The 22,279-nt window shown below is 40.0% G+C and overlaps 1 protein-coding gene across 12 annotated transcripts in view; it reads left to right on the forward strand.

The window, feature by feature from the left end:
* TTLL5 (tubulin tyrosine ligase like 5) overlaps positions 1-22,279 on the forward strand; it is a 139,150-nt gene that overhangs the window by 36,433 nt on the left and 80,438 nt on the right. For 11 of the 12 annotated variants that reach the window (XR_001878194.1, XR_001878195.1, XR_001878196.1 and 8 more), the window contains 12 exons: positions 2,050-2,131; positions 2,997-3,058; positions 3,514-3,605; positions 7,468-7,509; positions 10,428-10,541; positions 10,883-10,974; positions 11,570-11,632; positions 12,566-12,604; positions 13,578-13,723; positions 14,689-15,001; positions 18,978-19,098; positions 20,726-20,872. Coding sequence is in view for 9 of the 12 variants with exons in the window: in XM_017835686.1 (XP_017691175.1) it covers positions 2,050-2,131; positions 2,997-3,058; positions 3,514-3,605; positions 7,468-7,509; positions 10,428-10,541; positions 10,883-10,974; positions 11,570-11,632; positions 12,566-12,604; positions 13,578-13,723; positions 14,689-15,001; positions 18,978-19,098; positions 20,726-20,872 (1,313 nt within the window). In the remaining 3 variants the exon portion in view is untranslated. The remainder of the gene's footprint in view (positions 1-2,049; positions 2,132-2,996; positions 3,059-3,513; positions 3,606-7,467; positions 7,510-10,427; positions 10,542-10,882; positions 10,975-11,569; positions 11,633-12,565; positions 12,605-13,577; positions 13,724-14,688; positions 15,002-18,977; positions 19,099-20,725; positions 20,873-22,279) is intronic. The other variant, XM_017835687.1, reaches the window with a different exon arrangement.

Below are 22,279 nucleotides of genomic sequence, written 5' to 3' on the forward strand. Positions count from 1 at the left end.
TCTGTTGCCAGAACATGGATATTGCATAGCTCCTGATGCCACGAGGTATCAGAGACATCTGTCTAGGGGTCGTAGATTTGACCCAGAATACATAAAACTTGGGGCATTATGAAGCGTCAGTGGAGTCTTCTTAGGAGACCGTGAGGCATTGCAGATGACATTAGATGTCTGATGAATTGAGTCAACAGGGATACCCGGAAGAGCTTACTGTCCTAATAAACAAGGCAGACACAAGGGAAAGGAATGTAAAGCTCCAGCAGTGTGGTTAGGGCTAGCTGAGGTCAAGAGGTTTCCCGTGTGTATTTGTAAAAGTGGACAGAGTGAGTAACGGGGTGGGAAAGATGGAAGTTTAAAGAGCAAGTGATTGCAAGAGAATTGTGTGGGAGAGGAGGACCAGGTCAGAGGAGCCAAAATGTAGCAAAGGTCCTTTGAGGGGCAAAGGGAGGGAATGGCCAGCAGCAAAAGAAGCAACAGCTAGTCAAAACAAAATGTGCTGCTTCCTGACTGGGGCTGGGAGGTTGTGGATCAGCAGCTGCTACAGGCCCACTCATTGGCTTCTCTGCCTTGGCCATGAGCTGCCTCTCCACCGGAGTTTTCTATGCCATTAAGAGTCATGGGTCTTCATCAAATCTGAGATTATATTTTGAAATAATGTATTAAAGTCATCAGAAGCCTCCCCTGGTCAAAGTGCTTTGCTAATGTTTACACTTACAGTCCCCACCTCCTCCTTTCCCCTCTACTGCAGCCTTTCCTGTCTGGGGAGCAAGAGAGCCAAATGTAGATTCAGCCTCATTTCTTTGGAGTGAACCAGCTCTTTAACTCTCTGCTGTTTTGCTTCCCACTCAGTATCTGGCTACAGAGTCTAGAAAAGTGAGCACGCAATGCTCACTCTGCTGCCATTTCTCCCCCTTCCAAGTCCCCCCCACAGCTCATTAACTTCCCGTTATAAGATACATGAGCTTTTGCACAGCTGTCTGCATATGAAGATCTTGTCAAGCAGTCCAACTCCCCAGAGCCAGAATCAATGTCAGGCAGGCAACTAAAGGCCAAGGCCAGAATTCAAGGAAAGCAGTATGGCAAAGAAACTTCCTGCTTTTACTTCAATCACTAGGGAACTGGTTAATTCCATGGAAATCCTCCTATTCTGCCAGTACCCTTTTCTGTGGTGTTTTGAAAAAAAAATAAAAATTGTCTAAGTTGCCCTGGTGATAATTAACTGTATTTCTTAATGCTGGAAGGGGGAATTGCATAAATGGCAACTTCTGATTTATATTCATTTTTACATAGCATCCTTCTTGTGACTTTTTCCAAACTAGAGAGAAAGTGTGTATAGAGTGAAATAGTAAAATCAGTCTTGGAATGGGAAGCTGGCTTCAGTCTGACCTGTGTAGAGCAGAACACATCTAGCAGATATAATATGTTGTAGAATGTTTTAGAAACTAAAGAAAAAATATTTCTATCATGGTTTACTGCAAAGTGGCAAGCTGTCAATAAGCTAACGGGTTGTCCATGGGAGGTTGTCCATGTAGATGGAGCTGCCTAGAAGTCTGTAATCCCATGAGGATATTGCAGAAAATATACAGGAATAATAGGAAAGAAGCTGATGCTTGAAAGAAGCAAATTTTCTCTAGCTGACTGGAACAATGAATATAGGGATTAAAAAGTGAAGAGGAGAATGAAGTTCTGTTGTTTCCAGGATCCAGTAGATTGAACCTGCTGTGTGTGTCAATTCTATGTGAAAACAAGTAGTAGAGTTTTGCATTAACTACAGTTTGTGGGCAGCAAATAGTTTATTTTCCTATATAATACTTCCCTAAGACTCCTTTTTTTGTTCCCTTCTCTCCCCCACAGAAAAAATATATTTAATCTTGATTCTGAGGAAGTGAAAATTCCCCCTTGTGGAATGTTATTTGTTCAGCTCTAGAGAGTTCACTGGATTTAACATAAACGACTTAGATAGGAATGACTTGATAGAGACTAGTGTTGGACCTTACCTGAACGCTTAAAGATGTAGTAAGATGAACTTAAGAGTGTCTGCTGTGTTTTCAGAGCTGTATGGTTTTGATGTCCTTATTGATGACACGCTCAAACCCTGGCTGTTGGAAGTGAACCTGTCCCCATCATTGGCCTGGTAAGTGATTTCCAGTTTCATATGAGGACTGCTGCTGGAGATGATTGTCCTTGAAACTAGGAGGGCATGATTTCATGATACCTGCAGGTTATTTGTTCCACTGCTGATTGGCAGAGAGGATAATCCTTTGCTTTTTCCTTTGCATAAACAAACTTGTTGCAACAATAGGTTTTGAAAGAGCCCAGTTGGGATTCCATTTTCTTTTTAATTATTTCCTTTTCACAGTCCGTCATCATAATCTCCCATCATAGATGAATTTTGAAACTTTGCAGACTGTTGTGTGGGATTTCAATCTGCTTGACTGATAGAAGCTTTAAGGTTATGGAGTCCAAGCAGAGTTCAGTCATTATGTTGAGTATGTAGATGAATGGTCAGGCTCAAATGTTTGGCCTAGTACTCTCTTTAGCTAAAATCTAAAGAGTGAGTGTTGTTTTGACTCTTATGCTGACCCTCATGCTCTAATGAAAATTGGGGATTTATTTTTGTAGGTTTCTCAATTATGATTTTTTTGTGAAAGAGGTGTAGTTAATTGTGGTTTTTAAGAATTCTATGACAGTAACTTTTATCTACTTCATGAAATGTAGCATAGAAAATGTCTTTAGCTAAGCAGAGCTAAAACAAAGCTGTACATGTCTGCATTAGGACACTAAATGCTGTGGAAAAAGGATAAACAGATTAATCTGTTGCTGTTTGATCTTTACCTATACATGTGAAAATTGCCTAGTTTTCTTCCAATGTTGTTTTCGCCTCTGTTAAGAATCAGTACAAAGAAACTGTATTGGGAGATACACTGGATGCTGATGCATTCTTCTCATTTAATGCCAGACAAATAATTTCTCTTGTCCTCTATTGCATGTGGGGACAGTGATGCTCCTTTGGACCTGAAGATCAAAGCTAGCATGCTCTCAGATATGTTCACTCTTGTAGGTAAGTGTAGCAAAAAGCTCCTTCTATCCTTCCCCTATTTAAGACCAATAAAAGGTAGGTTTAGGAGCTGCATGTTATTAGATGACTATAATGGAGGCAAACTCCAGTTAAGGAAAGCAGTTGTATTTAGCAATGTGTACACTTCAACTTCAGGATAATCTGTCTGATTGTTATGCTTAGATGGTATTAAGAGTCCCCAGTTTCATATTTGAAGACACTACTCTTTTTAAGTACTTGGTTTTGAAGCAAGCTACAGTTTTTATTAAAAAAATGTAATGGAAGGTACAGTTTGGGATTAAACAAAGCAAGGTATGAAAATGGAAAGCATCCTTATTGGTTCTTGGGCAGGGACAAGAAGGTTGCGTACAGACTGAGACTGTGAACAGGAATGCTAGGTGTTTATATGTCAGGGTTTGCCTGTCTTAAAGTTCTCATGTGGCTCCTGATGCCCCTAGGCTTCGTGTGCCAGGATCCAGGCCAGCGGTCAAGCCGGGCCATTTATCATTCAGCTGAATCTGTCAGGAGAAATCCATACCAGAAGATGCAGGTAAGTGATTTTAACAAGCCAGAGATGAGAAGGATAGCAAAAAGTCATTCTTATTGAAGTTGACTCACTGGTGAGAGAGGCAGTGAGGGAGATGATCTGGATTTCTAGCATAACTACAGAAGAAGAAATTTTTAACTGTGTGAGTGGTGAGGCACTGGAACATGTCCAGAGAGTTTATGGAATCACCATCCCTGGAGGTGTTCAAGACCAGGCTGGATGGGACTCTGAGCACCCTGGTCTAGTGGAAGGTTCCCTGCCCATGGCAGGGATGTTGGAGCTAGATGATCTTTAAGGTGCCTTCCAATCCAAACCATTCTATGATTCTAAGAGACTCAGGGGATGCACCTCAGTTATGCACCTGAGTTATTCAACCACTTTCATTTTGTTGTGGGTAACAAGCTTCCAGAACCCTAGAGCTTTATGAATGTCTCCAAGACCTCCTTCTAGGCAGAAAAAGCTTCTTGCATTTGAAATTTAAGACTTTTTTCCGATTCTGTCTTGGAATCTCTTACTTCCTCTCCCATGGATCATTGGACTGAGGCCTCATGTGGCTTGCTGTGACTGCCCATTGCCTTTTCTGCTGAGGTAGTGCTTTCTTAACACTGTAATGCTGAATGGCAGTTGTTTTCTATCTGTTTTTGGCTATGAAATGGATTCCATAAATATCTGTGGAAAGGAGCGTTCACAAAAGGCAGGGAGATCTGGTACGTCGCTTGGACTTTAAACACATTTCTCCTCAGGCAAATAGGCAAATGGTGCACCCTGACAGCTGCTGTGAGAGACATGAACATGGCTGAGTAGCTCAAGTTCAGTTAGGAAACGATAGGTCATTTTTGTTCAGTGACAGTGTACCAATACGCTGTCCATTTTGGTATAGGGAAAACTCACAGAAGTTGCAATATTTTTTTTCTTGTAAAACTCAGTCTTTAGTCACTGGGAGAGAGATGAATAGGTGGTAAGATGGGATTTGAGTATCTATAGGATGTGTGTCTGAGTCCAAAACTTCTAAGGCCAATTTAATAGATAGTGTTTTAAATACAGATCCCTCTGACCATAAAGGTGCTCTTTGTAGCAGACTAAAGATACATCAGATAAATTAGGAACCATTCCAGAAAAAGTACCCTTCTCTCTAAGAGTAATGTGATCAGATCCTGATCATAGAATCATAGAATCAATCGGGTTGGAAAAGACCTCTGAGATCATCGAGTCCAACCCTTGGTCCAAATCCAGTCCATTTACTAGATCATGGCACTCAGTGCCACGTCCAATCTGCGTTTAAAAATCTCCAGGGATGGTGAATCCACCACCTCTCTGGGCAGCCCATTCCAATGCCTGATTACTCTCTCTGTAAAGAATTTTCTCCTGATATCCAACTTAAATTTCCCCTGGCGGAGCTTAAGCCCGTGCCCCCTTGTCCTATTGCTGAGTGCCTGAGAGAAGAGACCAACCCCCACCTGGCTAGAACTTCCCTTCAGGTAGTTATAGACCGTGATGAGGTCACCTCTGAGCCTCCTCTTCTCCAGGCTAAACAACCCCAGCTCCCTCAGCCTCTCCCCATAGGACTTATGCTCCAGTCCCTTCACCAGCCTTGTTGCTCTTCTCTGGACCCGCTCCAGCACCTCAATATCCTTTCTGAACTGAGGGGCCCAGAACTGAACACAATACTCAAGGTGTGGCCTCACCAATGCAGAGTACAGGGGAAGGATCACTTCCCTGGTCCTGCTGACCACGCTATTTTTGATACAGGACAAGATCCCATTGGCCTTCTTGGCCACCTGGGCACGCTGTTGGTTCATGTTGAGCTTCCTGTCAACTAGTACCCCCAGGTCCCTCTCTGCCTGGCTGCTCTCCAGCCACTCTGTGCCCAGCCTGTAGCGCTGCATGGGGTTGTTGTGGCCAAAGTGCAGGACCTGGCACTTGGCTTTATTGAACTTCATCCCATTGGAATCAGCCCATCTCTCAAGTCTATCCAGATCCCTCTGCAGAGCCCTCCTGCCTTCCAGCAGGTTGACACTCCCTCCCAATTTGGTGTCATCAGCAAATTTGCTGATGATGGACTCAATCCCCTCATCTAAATCATCAATAAAGATATTAAACAGGACTGGACCCAACACATGATTTGACATCTTTTATCTGAAAAAAATTATACAAGACAGTCTCAGAAAATTATGCTGCTGGGAAGCATTGAATTTTAAGGAGGATTTAAACTTTATTTTGCTTTAAAAAAAAAAACACAAAAAGATGTAAAGCTTGGCCAGTTGAAATGTGCAAAGATTCATATGAGAGAGCAACGGTTATGAAGTGGGATTAATTTATCTTTTGGGACAGGTGTCCGCATTACCTATGTTTAATAGGAACAGGCTTATAATCCAGTGATAAAGTTTTATAGCATGTTTTTCTTATGTACCTAAATGGAAATTCCATGGCTAAATAGATGTTTAGATCTTCCCATTGTTCAGAAATGTTTTGTCTTCTTCTTTATCTCAGATTGTTGGATCTTTGATACCTTCTCCCATACTCAGTTGCAAAGGGTACATTGAACCTCTTTTGTTTTTCTTTCCTCCTTCATGAAGTCTTGAGTTTTGATTGTTCACACAGACCATCTTTAATCATTGTAAAATTGCTGCTTGGGAAAGAAATGCTGATACCAGTGCTCTTGAGAGACTCTCTTGAATAACTATCCTGAGATAGTTATTCTGTTTTCTGGGTTTCACCAGACTGAACTGCAAGTTTCTTGTGCAATTCCTTTGGTTTGACTCTCTGAGCATTTCTCCCTCTAGGGAAATGAACAATTTAGCTTCTTCCTTTGTAATCTTGTTGATTTGGGTTGGAGCTCTTTCAGTTAATTGTAAGCAATAAAGGGGCCTTGACCTGTTTTGTATAGACCAGCTGTAGAGAAGAACTTGTCAGTAGTACAGTTAGGTCTCTTGAGAAGCCTTTCTTACACCAGTTGCACCTCTTGGGCATTGGAGAAGAGGAGACAGCCTGAATACCACTGAAGACAAAAAAAATCTAAACTCTTATGATAATTGTTTCCTTTTGAACCTGCCTCTGTCATTAAACTGGTCTTGCTTGTGGACCTGTTGCCAGATCAGTAGTACAGGGTATTTTCTGATATTCTGGTGATGTTTCTGCACCTGTTTCAGAATGTTAAATAGTATTTTGTTTCTCCACAAGAACTGGAATATTGTTGAGCTATTTAAATGAAATTTCTTGTGGAATTTCAGGATTATTACTTTTTTTTAATCCTCTTTGTTTTATGAACAATTCTACTAGACAGCATCTGTTTCTGCTTAATAGATAGCTATTAAATATTTTTATCTAAGTGACTCTCATCTTACAAAAATATCAGTTTTGGTCATCGTAGCGTAGTTCAGAGCTCTTTTCTGTATGCTTTTGAAAATTGCATATCCAGATGCGTTCTGCACAGCTGAGCACATCTGAGGTTAGGATTAGGGCTGTGTTTGGAATGTGTATAGGATATGTTTGTGCAGGATATGAGGAAGATCTGAACTGAGATGGTAGAAGTGGTTAGCTATATCTCTGGACTTCAGTTATCATAGAATCGAAGAATGGTTTGGGTTGGAAGGGACCTTAAAGATCATCAAGTTCCAACCCTTATGCTGTGGACAGGGACACCTTCTACTAGACTAGTTTGCTCCAAACCCCATCCGACCTGGCCGTGAACACTTCAAGGGATGGGTCATCCACAAGTTCTCTGGGCAACCTGTTCCAGTGCCTCACCACCCTTTGCTTACATAGTGTTTTGCTTAGGGTATTTGCCACTCCTCTGCTACTCAGGCAAGGATGAGAGTGTCTTCGAGAACACGAGGTTTTTATTCTTTCTGTGTGTCTCTTGCAGCGTCCTGCATCTGCACAGTCACAAACAGCAAACACCAGATTGGTGAGTACCCTTCAGCTCCCAGCACCAATATGAGGGAGACAATTTCAAACATTACCTTGTACAATGCTTTGGCACAATTAGGCCCTAACTATATTTTACAACTAGAATAGCCTGGTGCGGGGTGGAGGAAAGTCAACGAGAGAAGATGGACTGACATACGTTTCCATGTGGCAAAAGCAAATGTTGGAAAAATATTTAAAATACTAATAGCAGCTTAAAAAAAAAGTAGGTGAGTTATGCTGAGAGACTACAAGTATTTCTGAACTGCATTTTAAAGAAATTGTTAGAGATGTTTAAAGATAAAGCTGTCACTCTGATCATCAAATGATGAAAACACTGGCAGCTCAGTAGGTAGGCCATTGAAAAGGAAAGTGCAAAAACCAATGAGAAACTGGTAAAACCAGCAGCAAATAGAAGTGTCACACCAAAAGGGAGGAGTAGGAATTTTTGTCTTTATACTGTAGGGGATGGAATAAGGAAAGCACAGGTGAATCTGCACAGACAAAATTCAGGTGGCCCTATGAAAGAATAATTTTCTGTGAGACAGTCATCTGAAGGACGCTGTAAAAATTTGAGAGTGAACTGGCTTAAAATAGAGATAAGAAGGATTTCTTAAAGTTAATGGAAAAATATGGACTGTTGTTAGCATAAGTCAGACTGATTTACCTTTCTAAATGTCATATTTGGCACCCTTCATGCAAGCCATATGGACAAATCAATGATAGTTTACAATTCTAAGCACCTGGCTGTGTGGGGACATGGTAGGTATTATTTTGCTGCTGGGCTTCCTGCATGAATGTAATAGGAATTATTTTAATTTGTTTTTTTATAAGGTTTCCCAGCAGGAAGGGAAGGTAGGACAGATGGAATCGTCTTGAGAACCTAATTCGTTCTATGCACTGCTATTTATGTCATTCTGTGTAAGTCTAGCTGAGGCTTAGCGGAAAGAGTCTTATTGAATAATGAGGTTTTGTAGAGAATAGGAAGGATCTTTGTGCCAAGTGCTGTCAGTGCTTAGTAAAATTAGAATCATGATATGGGAACTAGGGATACTTGCAGAATTTGGAGATATACCAGAGCGGTTGGATTTATCTGTACTTCTAAAGATAAGCTGGGTCAAAGAGGAAACAAGTTCTTTGTGAAGCTGGAGACATGTCTGTGCTACAGCCAGAGGGTATTCTGTAGTGAAACACTGAAAAAAGTATTTGTGCAGGAAGCCCAGTAAAGTTAGAGTTTTTCTCTAGCCTTTTGACAGCAGTGTAATTTTGTTCTCAGATAGGAGCCAGAGCTGCCAGTACATAGGCATATATTTTCTGTTTGTAATCAGTGAAATCATCTCTGTTGTATTCAAGTGTTCCTTTAGTAAAGTAGCTCATCTAATAGGATGAAAAATTTCTGTAATATTCTCTTTGAGCAGCAGTTCTCACATGATGATGATTGTTATGTTAGTGCCAGGAAATGGTTTTTAAGAGAAGGTTACCTATCAGGAGATTCCAGAGGAAGCGAAGTTGTTGAACTGTGGATTTGAAATGGAGGAAAGCTTAGGAAGAAAGACTAAAGCCTTTCAACTTAGTATCATCTACAGCATCAGGCAAACCTGTTTGATTACTGGCATTTTTATTTCTTCTGCAAATGCTTGTGTCTCCTACCTTCTCTTCCAGATTGTGTAATTTTCTCTTATTTTTTAAATCGGTTTTAATTAGACTTAACAATGTTTCAGCTGGCACCGTCTATGTCTGTTTTATCTTTGGATCTTTCTGTACCAGTCACTGCAGTGTAACCTATTCTAGTGCAATGCCTGTTGCTTTTGCTGTTGCTTCATCTACAGATTGCATAGCCACTTGCAATATCTAATGAAACAGAGAGAATGAAATTCAATTCCAATAGTCCTTACAAATAAAGATGCAACCTGATCTTGCTATGGATTTTATTTGTACCTGAGTAGTATGGAACATTCCCCTGGACTTATCCAGCTTAAGGTTTCTGTAATTTTTTTTTTTCTTTCTAGATTAAAAATGCCCTCTGTGCATTCTTTGCTCAGTACAGAGCTAAAAGAAAATTTTAATTTGGTATAAATGCCTGAGACCTTCTCAGCTAGAGTCTTGAAATGCTATTTTTAATGAACTGAGCCTAAGGCTAGTACTTGAGAACAAGTTCAAAGATTTCAGTCTTGCTCAGATTTGAAGATTTTATAATCCTGATAATTTGAAGACATTTTGAATTCCTGACCTTTTGTTAGAATTGGTCACGACTGCACATCAGGTTAAGAATAAGCTTAGTGAGACTGTCTGCAAAGTATTGATTTTCTAATTTTAAAAAATTTGCATAATTATGCAAATTTGCATGATGTGTCTATGTACATATCAAGATCTGTCTCTTAAGTGCAAGAAGTAGTAAGCTGACATCCTAGCAGTATAGTAACAAAAGAATAACAGGTGGTGAACTTTTCCCTGCAACATTTATCTCATCAGGGAATTACAGTTCTGTTGTTCTACTGTAGCTACACAATTAGAAGAGAGAATCAGGCTTCTGGTACCATTGATGTGTGAATCTAAGTGTATTTGGAGCCTGTGGATGCTGGCTCTAGTGCCCCATGGGTGAGAATTTTTCTGTATGACATCCTGACTTTGCTGCTTTTGAGTATGTCTCATGTTTTCCTGGAAGGGGCCAGGGGTGTAAATATTGGCGCCAATGCATGAATTGCTGTGCTAAAATCCAATAATGTGAATGCTCACACTTAGTGCTGTCTGGGGTGCAGACTCTTTAACAGCTGGAGTGTGGAATTGTGAATTCTGGCTGTGATGCTCTGGAGTGTAGATCCTGTTGGGAATGGAGTCCTGGAATTTGACTGTAATGTTTTTTAATAAGAAAATAGAGAGAGGAAAAGAGAGAAATCTGGATTCACACTGTCTCTACAGCGTACCCGTCCTCTGTCTGCCAGCGATGCTGAAGTTAAAAGCTCGATGCCCTTAGGCAGGGAAAAAGCAACAGGAAAGCATAGCAGCTCTGTGGTAGGCCTGTCTATGGAGGAGGTAAGTAGACTATTATATTGCTTTTATTTACCTTGGCTTTCATTCAGTATGTGGGGTTATTTGCTCAACAAAGAGCAAGTGCGCGTATATGAAAAACATGACAGAAGATGTATAATTTTAAAAACAGAATTGCTTGCTTTTACTGCTGGTACTGTCCGTGCCCTCAGTTATGCCAGGTATGCTTGAAGCAGTGATAGGCTCCTTTGGAATTTAAACACAAGACAAAATTGCTTAAGGATGTCATATGTGCCCAGCCCCTTGGCTGAAAGTCAGAGATTTTTGTATGGTTCATTTTTGATTTTATCTGTTTTGCTGGCTATTTTCTTTCTTTTTTTTTCCAGATAAAAGTTCTTAGGCGAGTGAAAGAGGAAAATGAACGGAGAGGAGGCTTCATCCGGATATTCCCTACCCCATTAACATGGGACCTTTATGGGTAAAAATAACAATCCAATAAGACAGCACTAATGCTCTGTGTTGAGGGATATTCTGTGTTGGGTATATGTAGATCAGCCATCCTGGTAATCAAAAAGACATATTGAAAATTTTGGTAGAGCTTATTTTAGTGTTGAGGAAGCTTCTTTCTGATCCCTTGTTTTTATCAGCTGCTGCTTTGCCTAACTGCATCCCATGGAAAGCTGTCAAAAATTGCTTCTGGTGTTGCTTTTCTGTTAGAATAAAAGTGTCTTCCCTTCAGATAATCCATTGTGGCTATCTACTTTTACATCCTAGAGCTGCACACTATGTACTCTTGTCATTAGGCCCTAAATGGGCTCACTCACTCTGAAAGTGATACTATGTTAGACTTGTCTAATTTTATTTTTGCAATCTGTAATGTTTTCTGTCTCTTGCATCACCAGGAACTTTAGCTGAAAAACAATAGCTCTCCTCTTTTCCTCTTTTCTGTTATGGTACAGCATGTCGTCTGAATCCAGTTCTGGGATGTTTTTTACAGGTCACTTATTTCTGTGTTATGCTGCCTTTCATTGTGTTGAGCTCTGTCTTGATAATCCTGAATTTTGTTTTTCTAGATCCTTTTTAGAGCACAAGACATCAATGAACTACATGCTGGCTACACGTTTGTTTAAGGACAGGTAGAAAGCTTTTCTGTTTGGGAGCAAGGTAAAGGGCATGAACATCATGAAAAGGATTGATTCATCACTTATCCAATGTTATAAACATCAGTCTGTGATTTACAGGGGTGGTGATAGTTGCTCATCTTTTCTGTGCGTGTGAGGTGACTGTGGAGGTTTTTCATATTTACGTGTTATACTTCTGAATCCAGAGGCACAAAGGACAATGCACAAGTCATGGGAATCATTGGAGTACAAAGATTACTATAGACATGAGAAAACTTTAAGCACGTAGGTTTCACTATGAAGGGATTATAGGTCTTTGCTTACCTTTTGTGTCAAATTTCAAGTTACATTAGAGCTTGTCCTCATGTAAAGTAAGCACTGAAATTGACTCCTCCAATGGTTTAGAATCCCTGTGTCTTGATCTGTGCAAGCGTGATTTGATGCCTCTTTCTCTGGACCGTGCTCGGGTGGAAAAGACAGTTCACGCCACTAGCTGAACTTCCATTGAGACATGTACGCAGTATCTTTCACTCTGTTTAATGCCCTTCCTTCTCAATAGTTCTTCTTACCCAAATTTGAGATCCACTATAAAGTAATTACCAGGTAAGGATAAGGAGGCTGAAAAAGGACACAATATTTACAGAAGCTCTTCCTGCATGAGCAGTGTACAATTTTTTTTTTCTCTGTGTACATTCAGGGATGTGTCTAAAGAATAGTTCCAAATGACGCCTTCTCCAACTTAAGCCTGACAAATGTAAGCATCGGTTCTAGTACAGCTGCTCAGATTTCCTCTTTTGGAGCTCTTTTTTTTTTTTCTCCCTTAACAGAGAACTCACAAGTGATTCTGTAAATTTGGTCCTTTCTTTGTACATATGAAAGACTATGTAGGCTTTTTAATCCAGGCTGATACAGAATGGAAGGTAATTTTTGATCTTTTTCCCTTTATAGGGGCAAGATGAAAAGAGACTTCATCACTGGAAGATCCCGGTAAATGGTGTCTTAATTAAATAACTTGTACTTTGTAGGACTTGTTCTAAATTTAGATTTGCATAACTTCATCCTTCAACCTGTGTGTCAACACCTTTTCTACCTAAAATCCATGAAAATAATTTTAGAAACATAAATACAGTGAGAAAAGAATACACCCATATGTGGAGAGCTCATGTTGGATTGGACCTTAAAATTGCTCTTCTTTCCACTTTGGTATTCCTGCCATATTTATAAGCCTCATCATTGAGTTCTCTCAAAAGATCCTGTAGTGCATGGGGGTTTTGGGCTTCATATACCCATATATTCATATACCCATACTTTGTTAGATCTAAAAGATAAATGAAGTAACAAAAATTTTCTGTTGATGTTTACACTTAAATCATAGAGAGCACTTTTCTGGAACTTTGTGCGCTGGCAGAAAGTTGTTACTCTTGTATGTTTTCCTTAAGAAATCTGGCAGAGCTCCTTGTCCCTTGGTTTAGGCAGAACTTGTAGAAAGTTTGACTTTTTCCGCTTAGATTATATTAAAATTCTTATTTCTGACCAAACAGTGAAGAACAAGCTATCTACATAAATGGTTCAGATGATTGGACTGCGGTCCATGTGCTCTCTTTGCATCCCCCTCCATTATTTTGTACTCTTGCAATTCAGTTTTCCCTATTAATTGTGCCTTGTAGTTGCTGCTGATTTCCAGCTGCTGATGGACAGATACTATTCAATCATGAAAGCATGACAGTAGATAAGTGCATCCTGGGGCTTTGAGAGATGATGTTCTGTAAAGTACTTGCAAGACTCTGCAAACATTTGTAGGCTTAAATAGAGCAGAGTTAGACTGATGATAAATATTTCTTCCCTGTATCAGGAAAGAAAGTTTCTTTCCTGAAGAAATTTGATCTACTAGGTCTCTTGTATCATCAGGAAGAGAAGTAAAAAGAGAGATTGAGGGATGTCTCTGTACTATGCTTCCCAGAGCAGGTCTTAATGGAAGGCTGGATATGAGGATGGAAGCTGTGGACTCTCACGCTCTGTTTTATGAGAGAAAGCTTGTTTCGTTGGAGTTAAGGAAGCGTCGGCGATTTCATGGCAAGGCTAGAGCAGCACAGATGAGATCATCAGGTATGCATGGCTAGAGTTTTAGATGAGCAGCTAGTCAAAGGAAAGCAAGTAAGAGACTTACTCATTTGAAATGTGTGTGAATGGAGTTGTTCTGGTTTCAAGTGTTAATAGTTTTCACTTCATTCCTCTTCTGAGCTTCTTGTTTTATACTGCCTAAAATTTCATTCCTACCTTTCCACATCGCATGTGTATGATTAAAGGGAATCAGTACTTGCTTGGAGCTGAGCTTGTGGTTACATTTTGGGTAAAAAATTCAACTGTATATGTGCCTCTGTAGTTCTCCAGCTTTTCAGAGAAAGATGAGACCTTGCAGATTGGTTCTCCTACATAGCAGTGACTCTAAGCTGTTGGAAAGAGAAATCCTTCTTATCCAAGCAGATGTTAAAAAAACTTTAAAGGGTACAGAGGTGAATGATCCTCACAGGTGACTGTTCCTGAAGCCAGTATCTGAACTCTTTCTAGTAGCTGTGTGATACTGGCAACAACGGGAGAGGTTGTACATTAGAAAATTATTTTTGCTGCTATGTTGAGGTATATGATCTTTACTGACACGTGGAAATTTAGATTTGTAGCTTTGGTTTATTTGATACAGAGATTACAAAAAATGAGTGTATATATATGTTAAGTATGGGTCAGTACATGCCAGTAAACATGTAAGAACCAGGATAAAATATAGGAAAATGCCTTTGTCTCTTTGATTTTGTGGTTTTGGTTTTTTTTCCATTTGTAAAGTTAAAACAAGAATCTTGGTCTGTCTTCTCTGATATTGGGAAAATGGGCTTCTCAACTGTTCAGTGCACAAGCAGAAAGACAGAAAGGATAATATAGGGCAGTGATACTTCAGATTATGTTCTATAATGGTGGTGTTCTGTCCTAGCAGAAAAGAGTGTAGGGGTAAACCAAAGGAAAGTCCTTTCCACTTCTTTTTTTTTTTTTTTTTTTTTTTTTTTTTTTAACTAGCATAGGTGATTTCTCCTCTACTACAGGCACATCAGAATCAACAAAGCTGTCCCTCAAGTCAGACACAGAAGGTGAGGAGGAAGAGGAGGTGGATGCAGATGAAGATGAAGAGCTAGATAGAACTGTTTGCTCTGTTTCGGACACCCAGGTGAAAAACAAGCCAAAGCTCTCTGACTCGGTGAAAACTGCTTGTAAGGAGAGGTTGCCAAAAAAACTTGACAAGAAAACTGGAGATGGAGAAAAGCTGTTTCTGCAAAAACTAGACTCACAATCTCAGTTTAACTTGCTTCAGATTCTTCAAAAGCATGGAAACCTGAGGTGAGAGATAGCTGCATTTTGCCTTTAGCTTTGACTTGCAGCTGATACTGTTTAAAATACAGAGTATGTACCTTTAGTGCCACATTTTAACTGTGAAGAGATAAGACGTTAGAAAAGGGGCCTGGATTTTTGTCTTACTGTGGGCTGCCTTAACAACTCGGTGGCACAGAAGGGAGATTGTTGCCAAGTCTGACAGTTTACCTAAATGGCTGACCTGCTGGATCAGTAGAAAGCATAACTCATAGTTTCCATTGCTATTCTTTAATCTGGTGATGTAACCTGGGTTTTTTTGTCAATTCAGACTTCTGAAATGCCTCTGTCTTAATGCAGGATGCCTGCTACTGAATTCTAAACTTTGTCTTCTCATTCTTTGCATTTGCCATGAAGTGGATATAGATATATGTTAAATTTTCCAAGAACACTTGGGTAAGAATATGTCAGTACTGATCTCAGTGCTTTCTCTCCATAAAATTAGTTTTCTCATTTTTGTTTTTGATAGAATTTTTACCTCTGATAATAATTTCTGCTCAAGGTCATTGCCTGCTTGAGAGCAAGATTAGGAGGTCATTTGAGAGTGACTAATGACTGAAACATCTCGTTGCATGTTGTTGAATATGACTTTGTGGAACAGAGTATATTCTGATGCCTGGCTCTATTGCTTGGAAAAAAGAGAGGTACTGGAGGAGATTTTGTGGAGTAACACCAACCAGGGTCCTGCTAGATGTTTTGAAGTTTGATCCTCCACTTGAATGTGGATAGAAGAACTGTCTAATTGCAGATGGACAGAAAGGCTAACAAGGCCTGATCATGTATATCTGTGTAAGAGGATGTAAGACAAGAAGCAGTATTATGTTTTCTGTGAAAAATGTCCAAAAGTAGAGAAAATAAATGCATCTTGTTGTTGCTTTCTCAGTTTAGTTTCTGAGAGAAATTATGGATTATCCAGTGGATTTGGGGATTATTCTTATGTTTTACTGTGGCAAGGGCATTTGTTCTTCTGACAGGGAAAACTCTGGAACCTGTTTTGAGGATGAACATAGCAATGCTGTGTCTATATCTACATATATATAGAACTGATTCCTGCCAAGAATGTAAGTTCTGTCTGATGTTCCTGGCAGAATCTTGCTCAGCACCCAGCACTGCTGGGATTCCCCACAGAGATGTGTAAGGCTTGTGGTTGACCTCATGTTCCAAGATTGTGCTGGGCTTGGCCCCATCTGATCTGTCATTGATGAAAGCTCTGCTTGTGGGTTCAACAGAGGAGCTGAAGTAATGCAATTTTCATTCAAGAGAAACCAGACCTGTTTTGGTCAGTTTTTGTAAGTGGTAGGACTTCCTTCTCCTTTAGTCAGGCTGATGAGGAAATTTCTCCATCTTCCACACATGGGGTGTTACTGATAAAGAAGTGACAGTCAAATGAAACTTGTTCCCCCAACTGTGCCATTTCCAAGGAAATAAAATGAAAAGGGATTTATGTATTTCTGCATCTAAGACCTCAGGTTTCAATATCCTACACATGATAGGAGATGCACTGTTATACAAGGACCTTCTTTGGTTTTTAGTCATAGAAGTATCAGGTGCAGGCAAAGAACTGTATCATTGTACTGATGCTGATAACAGAGGCTCCTTAATTTCTAGTTGAACTCCTGATCATGAGATGTTTGAGTTGCACCTAAAACAAACCTGGCAGCCCTACAAACCTCTGAGAAGAAGAGCCTTTTCTGATATAGTGTGACCTGATGTAGACAGTGTTGGTTCTTAGCTAGGATTCAGTGTGTTCTCCTCATGTTCCACACATGGGGGAAAAGAAGGTATGTGTGGTGACTAGCAGCATACGGAGTTCAGAGGTGTTACAAGGCCTACTGTGCATTCTGGAGTTGTCTGAAGTTCCTGGAAGACAGGAATTGTAACCAGGTATTTTCATCAGGTTTTAGTTGATAGTACAGGTACAGCTATCCACAGAGGATGTTAGTTTGAGACTCTTGTGAACTTATCATTTGCTTAGCCTCTCTTTGACCTGGTATGGTCTTCCAGAAGCATCAAAAATTGGTGATTAAGCAGATGTATGGATACTTCCGACATCTTTTATTTTAACTTCAATTCTTACCAAAATTGATGCATTGATCACTCTAAGTGCTACTATGTTGTATGATTTCTGTGGAACACTGTAAACCAGAAAGGCTAAATTGCTGCACGGAGTTTTTAGTGCTATTTGAGAGACTCAGGTACTTGGAGTTATGAGGATCATGTAAGTATCTGTGAATATTCCTAAGAAGCAGAGAACAAGTAGAGAAAATATGGTGAGGTTCCTCAGGAATCAGTCTGAGCCTGATTTTAATAATCAAGACAAGAACGACACAAAATGTAGAAATGTGCTAATGAAGTTTGATGATGGAAAAGATTTGGGAGTTATTACCATGAGAGAAAAGTAATGGAATAAATATGAGAAAAACTGGATGGCCTTGAGGATAGGAATAATATAACTAGGATGAAATTCAGTAGCACCAAGTTGCAAGGGCATGCTTTTAAGAATTAATAATTTGCGGCAGAAATTCTGTCGACTGGATGTTCATCAACTGGAAATTAATTATAAGGAAAAATATCTCGGATGCTGGTTGATCACAGGTTTATGCTCACACATAAAAACACCAAATGTGATTTAGGCTTTATCACTTGAGATACTTCTGAGACTTCCTGTGGAGTATTGTATACAGACACTATCACTCATATTCCTGGAAGGTAAATTGTGACTGGAGCAGGCAGGGGTGAGCTGTTAATCTCATCGTGCCACCAGTGTGGGTGCTTTGTTAGAAGACACTGAAAGGTGTGGATAGTTCACCTTAATAAAATGAAAACTATGAAGGGATGTAATTGCTGTGCATAAATACATTCAAAGTGGAGAAAGAAAATGCACATATAAACTGCTCATGAATGAAGCTGGGCTGGGTAGTAAAAGAAGGTTCCTAATTACAAAACTAGTAAATTCTGGAGTAATATTCCAGGAAAGTAATGGATTCAAAAGTCTAGTTTATTTTGAGATGAAACTTGATCATTTATTAGAAAATATTAGGACATTGCCAGTGATAGAAAGAGGAATGAATCTGTCTGTGACACTAAAGCTGCTACATCCTTATGAAAAGCTTCTAGCAACTATGGGGAAAACTATGAAGAAGAGCAGAGACTGCAAGAGCAGAATGCTTGAGGATAGGGTTTAGACCATGATGATGATGAACAGAATTAAGTAAAGCTTTCAGCAATTTCTCTCACAACAAATGCATATGCTAAAATGACTGCCGTTGTGAGGGAATGAGAAGTGATGTGTCACTCCCAGTTCTTTCCTCAGTTCATGCTCACAGCTTCCCAACATGTTCAGCCAGCTGCACAGCACATTTTGCTGATGTTCTTTCATTCTTCAGTGGTGCCTTGCTCAATGAAATTTGGCTTGTGTCCCTAGGCCAGCAGGGGAGGAGCTCACTTTCACAGATTTAATTCTTTCATTTCTAATGGGAATTACAGGGCCTTTGTTATAACTCTGGCACCAGTACCAAGCCCTTTGTTTATTTTATGGTCTGTTGTTGTGGTGTTCAAAATGTTTGTGAAGACAGAGGCCCAGCAGAGCCTTGAATTTGGTTTAAAAATACACAGTTTTGCTGATGTTCATGTTACTGCCTTTTGGAGAAGAGTAACTGAGGCCGTAAAAGGCAGGAAGAGCATTCCATTTTTAGAAATGATCTAAGAACTTAAGAGTATCTGCTGTCTTTTATATCTCCTGCAATACCTATCCCATCTTAGTGAACTGAAGGTCTGCTTGAAAATGCTGGTGGGGGCGAAGGGGTCCCCCTTTGTTTGAGCATCAGCATTAATGCACCTTAGGAGGTCCTTGCTGACTGCACTTTGGACCATAAGCTGTGCCTGACTGCTGTAATTCTTCCCATTCCTACTCTGAACATAGCTGATTGATCCTTTTGGCCCACAGCAAAGTGCAAGCCCGTACGGCTTTCTCTGCCTATCTACAGCATGTTCAGTTCCGACTGATGAAGGAGGCTGGTGACCAGATCCAGAATCCTGCCTGGGCTGCCAAAGAGGATGAGCAAATGGTAAGAAGCTTTGTGTTGGCCAGATTGAAAAGCCAAGCTGAAATCTGCCTTGAGAATTTTGAGGTCTGTTCCCATCTTTGCAAGAATAGAAATCCAACTGAGATGGTGGTTGTCTATCTTTGTCCAGCTGCCAGTGCTGTATTTTTAATATACAGATAAGGAAGGACTGTGGACTGACCTCAGAGCAATGATAGAGCACACAGCTCTTAGTGACTGGAGTGTGATTGGCATTCACACTGCTCAGATGTTTTGCTGGTTCTCCTCCATTGATTTCTGAGCTTACCTGCTCTTGAATTCTTCTTTTAAAGATTCTTTAAGATGACTTGTCAGGATCTGGTTTCTGCTGCGATAAACAAAATATACATCTACTCAAATGGAACAGGACCCAGTTAAGCTTTTTCTCCTATGCAATGTTTTACTGTATCCGGACATCTGCACTTAGGAATCTTCCTTGCATTCTAGGTAGAGGAAATTAAAGTAAAAGCCACTGAGAAGAGAAAATAAAAGTGATTAATTTTTCTAGGCAGTGTTTTAAGGCCCTGTATTTGATGTGTATGCATTTTAAAGAGTGCTGCAAGCCCAGATACCCTCACAAACCTTCCTAAAAGAGCTTTGTACAATAGGCTCTTGAGCTTTCTGCATATTCAAATGTATTTTCACTGAGTGCATGTTGCAGGGAAACAGCCAATGCAGTTCAGAGATAAAATTGCATGTCAAGAATAATCAGTCAACTCAGTGGAAAATGTTACCTCTGCTCTTTCCAAGTGGAAATTAAAACTGGATTTTGAGAGTCACTTTGTCTGCTGTACTGTGAAAAATAATGTTTAAAATAACAGATCAAACCAGCCTGGAGTAATGGCAGTGAGAGGCGAGCTGTGAAATCCAATAGTTTGGCTGTGAGGCTGCTCATTTATGCATTAATAGAGCTCCTAAGCAAAAGCAAATCCAGAGGGGAGACAGAAAGGGTTCAAAACACCCACAAGATGCATCTTGACTTAGGATCTGCCTTGCCATATGTTTTCCCCACCAGAGGTCAAATAGACATGGTGAGGGATTGGAATTACACAGCTGTAAATGTAGTCATATATTACTGTGGAGAGAATGTGGCAACAGTATATATATAAAAAGTGATGAAATGAGGCTGCCCCAGTGGAGTGATACCTGTGGAGATGTGTGGGGATTTCTGACAAAGATCTCCTTCCCTGTGGTAGTGCTGAGAGGGTTTTATGTCAGTACACTTTATCACAGGCCTCCTTTAACACATTGCAAGTTCTTTTATGGAAATGTTCTCCTAAGGTATTTACAGGTTGTTCTGTGTTGTTGATGCTGCTTTTTGCTGCTTGGTTATTTTTTTTTTCCTTTATCATGCTTTTCAAACGAGCACTTCTCAAGTGTTCGAAATTCTGACCCACCTCAGGCAAGGCACACCGTTTTCCTCTCCCAAATTGGTTTTGTAGAGCTATACTAAAAACATGTATTGCAGAATGCTTTTGTCTGCCAGTTTCGTCTTGTTTTCTCAGGAGATATCTTTTGTTCTTGCCACTCATTAGCTGCTGTAGTACCTCTATTCTCTTCTCCCCACATCTTGCAGATGGCCCATTGTTAACTCCATCTCTCTTGCTTACAGGAGCTGGTGATCCGCTTTCTGAAGCGAGCTGCCAGCAATCTCCGTCAGTCCTTGAGGTTGCTGCTCCCCAGCCGTCGTTTAGGATTAAATGATCGTCGTCGTATCCTGGCTCGCCAGCTGGGCGAGTTCATAATCTGTTATAACAAGGTGACTAATTTTTTTCTTAATTTTTCTTTTGGTAGCTCTTTTGGTTTCTGTTCTCTTTTACTAAAGTGTCTCCTGAAGGCTGTATCAAAGGCACTGTTCTGTCATTTATGCGGCCTGCTTGCAGCTGTGCATCCAGTAATGGTACTTTGCTGTTCAAATTGTCAGATAGACAACAGTATTAGTACATTATATATGCAGTCCAGTAATCATATGCATAAAAAAAGGTGCAGAAATGAAGGCTAATTTAATTGGCAGTTTGCTCTTTCTTTGCCTTGTCTTCGATTCTAGTGCTTTGTAATGGCTCTTCCCACTTCTTATTTGTATGGTGCTTCTTTAGAGATAATTTTTTTGTACAGAACATTATGAAATATGTATTTTACTATTTGTTTGGTATATGGAGGGACTGCTACCTATCTGTAGTGAGGGACTCTGTGTGCTCAGTGTTAAGGACATGTAGGTCATAATTTAAATAATTTGCACATCTTTAGACGTAGAAGATGCTGTTCTTAGCATAGTGGTCTCATGTTACTCCTTGCTTTGCAAGGGCAGCTTCCCCTTTCCTTTGCCCCCTGGCATTTCTTTAGTGTTAGAACAAGTGTAATTGAAATTTTGCTTTGAGGCCTCCAAGCTTCTACTCATTAGGAGAGAGGATGTTCACTTACATTAGCTAGTCAGAATTGACATCTGGTAACTTGATCTGTCTAAGCAAGGTTCTCTGTTCCAGAGAGTGCCTTGTATGCCTAATGCTCACTGAATTACTGTGTTAGGAGTAACCACAAAACACTTGGGTGGCTCTGTGGTCAGTGAAGAATGCAGCTGCTTTGAATATAATTTCCACTCAAATTGCATTCAAACATTACGATTTTCTGCTAACTCTTGAGTAAATTCACAAAATAAAGCTCTGCAACTGGTAATAAATCAGTGCATAAACATTTTCTCAGAACAAGTGAGAACATATCACTTGATGTTTTGGGGCATACATGTTTAAGCCACTGAGAGACTGTTAGGCTGTGAGGTTTTTTGGTGTCTGATTCCAGCAAACAGACTTCTATCATTGACTTATAACTTCAGATTTAGTAGGGACTCCTACTAGCCACTATGTATCTTCTGTAATGACACTGAAGAAAAAAATGCTACCTCCAGCAAACTAAGTAAAAAGTATCATTGTCCAGAGAGTTACTTAAGTAGTGAAGGGTAGAGACATGTTCCATATTGATTTTTTCTTCCCTGTCTTGAGTTATCTTTCGAAAGATGTATCTGACTGTTTTGTTCTGGGAATGCTCAGGGTACCAGCAGGCAGAAATTAAGTGGAGATCTGGCCAGAGATAGCTTTTAAACTGGTATTGGTAATTCAGACAGGCCTGAAGCTTTTTTTTAATGAATAAAAATATTTGTTTTAGTACAACC

Source organism: Lepidothrix coronata, unplaced genomic scaffold (genome assembly GCF_001604755.1).
Source record: "Lepidothrix coronata isolate B3197 unplaced genomic scaffold, Lepidothrix_coronata-1.0 Scaffold262, whole genome shotgun sequence".
Lineage (NCBI taxonomy): Eukaryota > Metazoa > Chordata > Aves > Passeriformes > Pipridae > Lepidothrix > Lepidothrix coronata.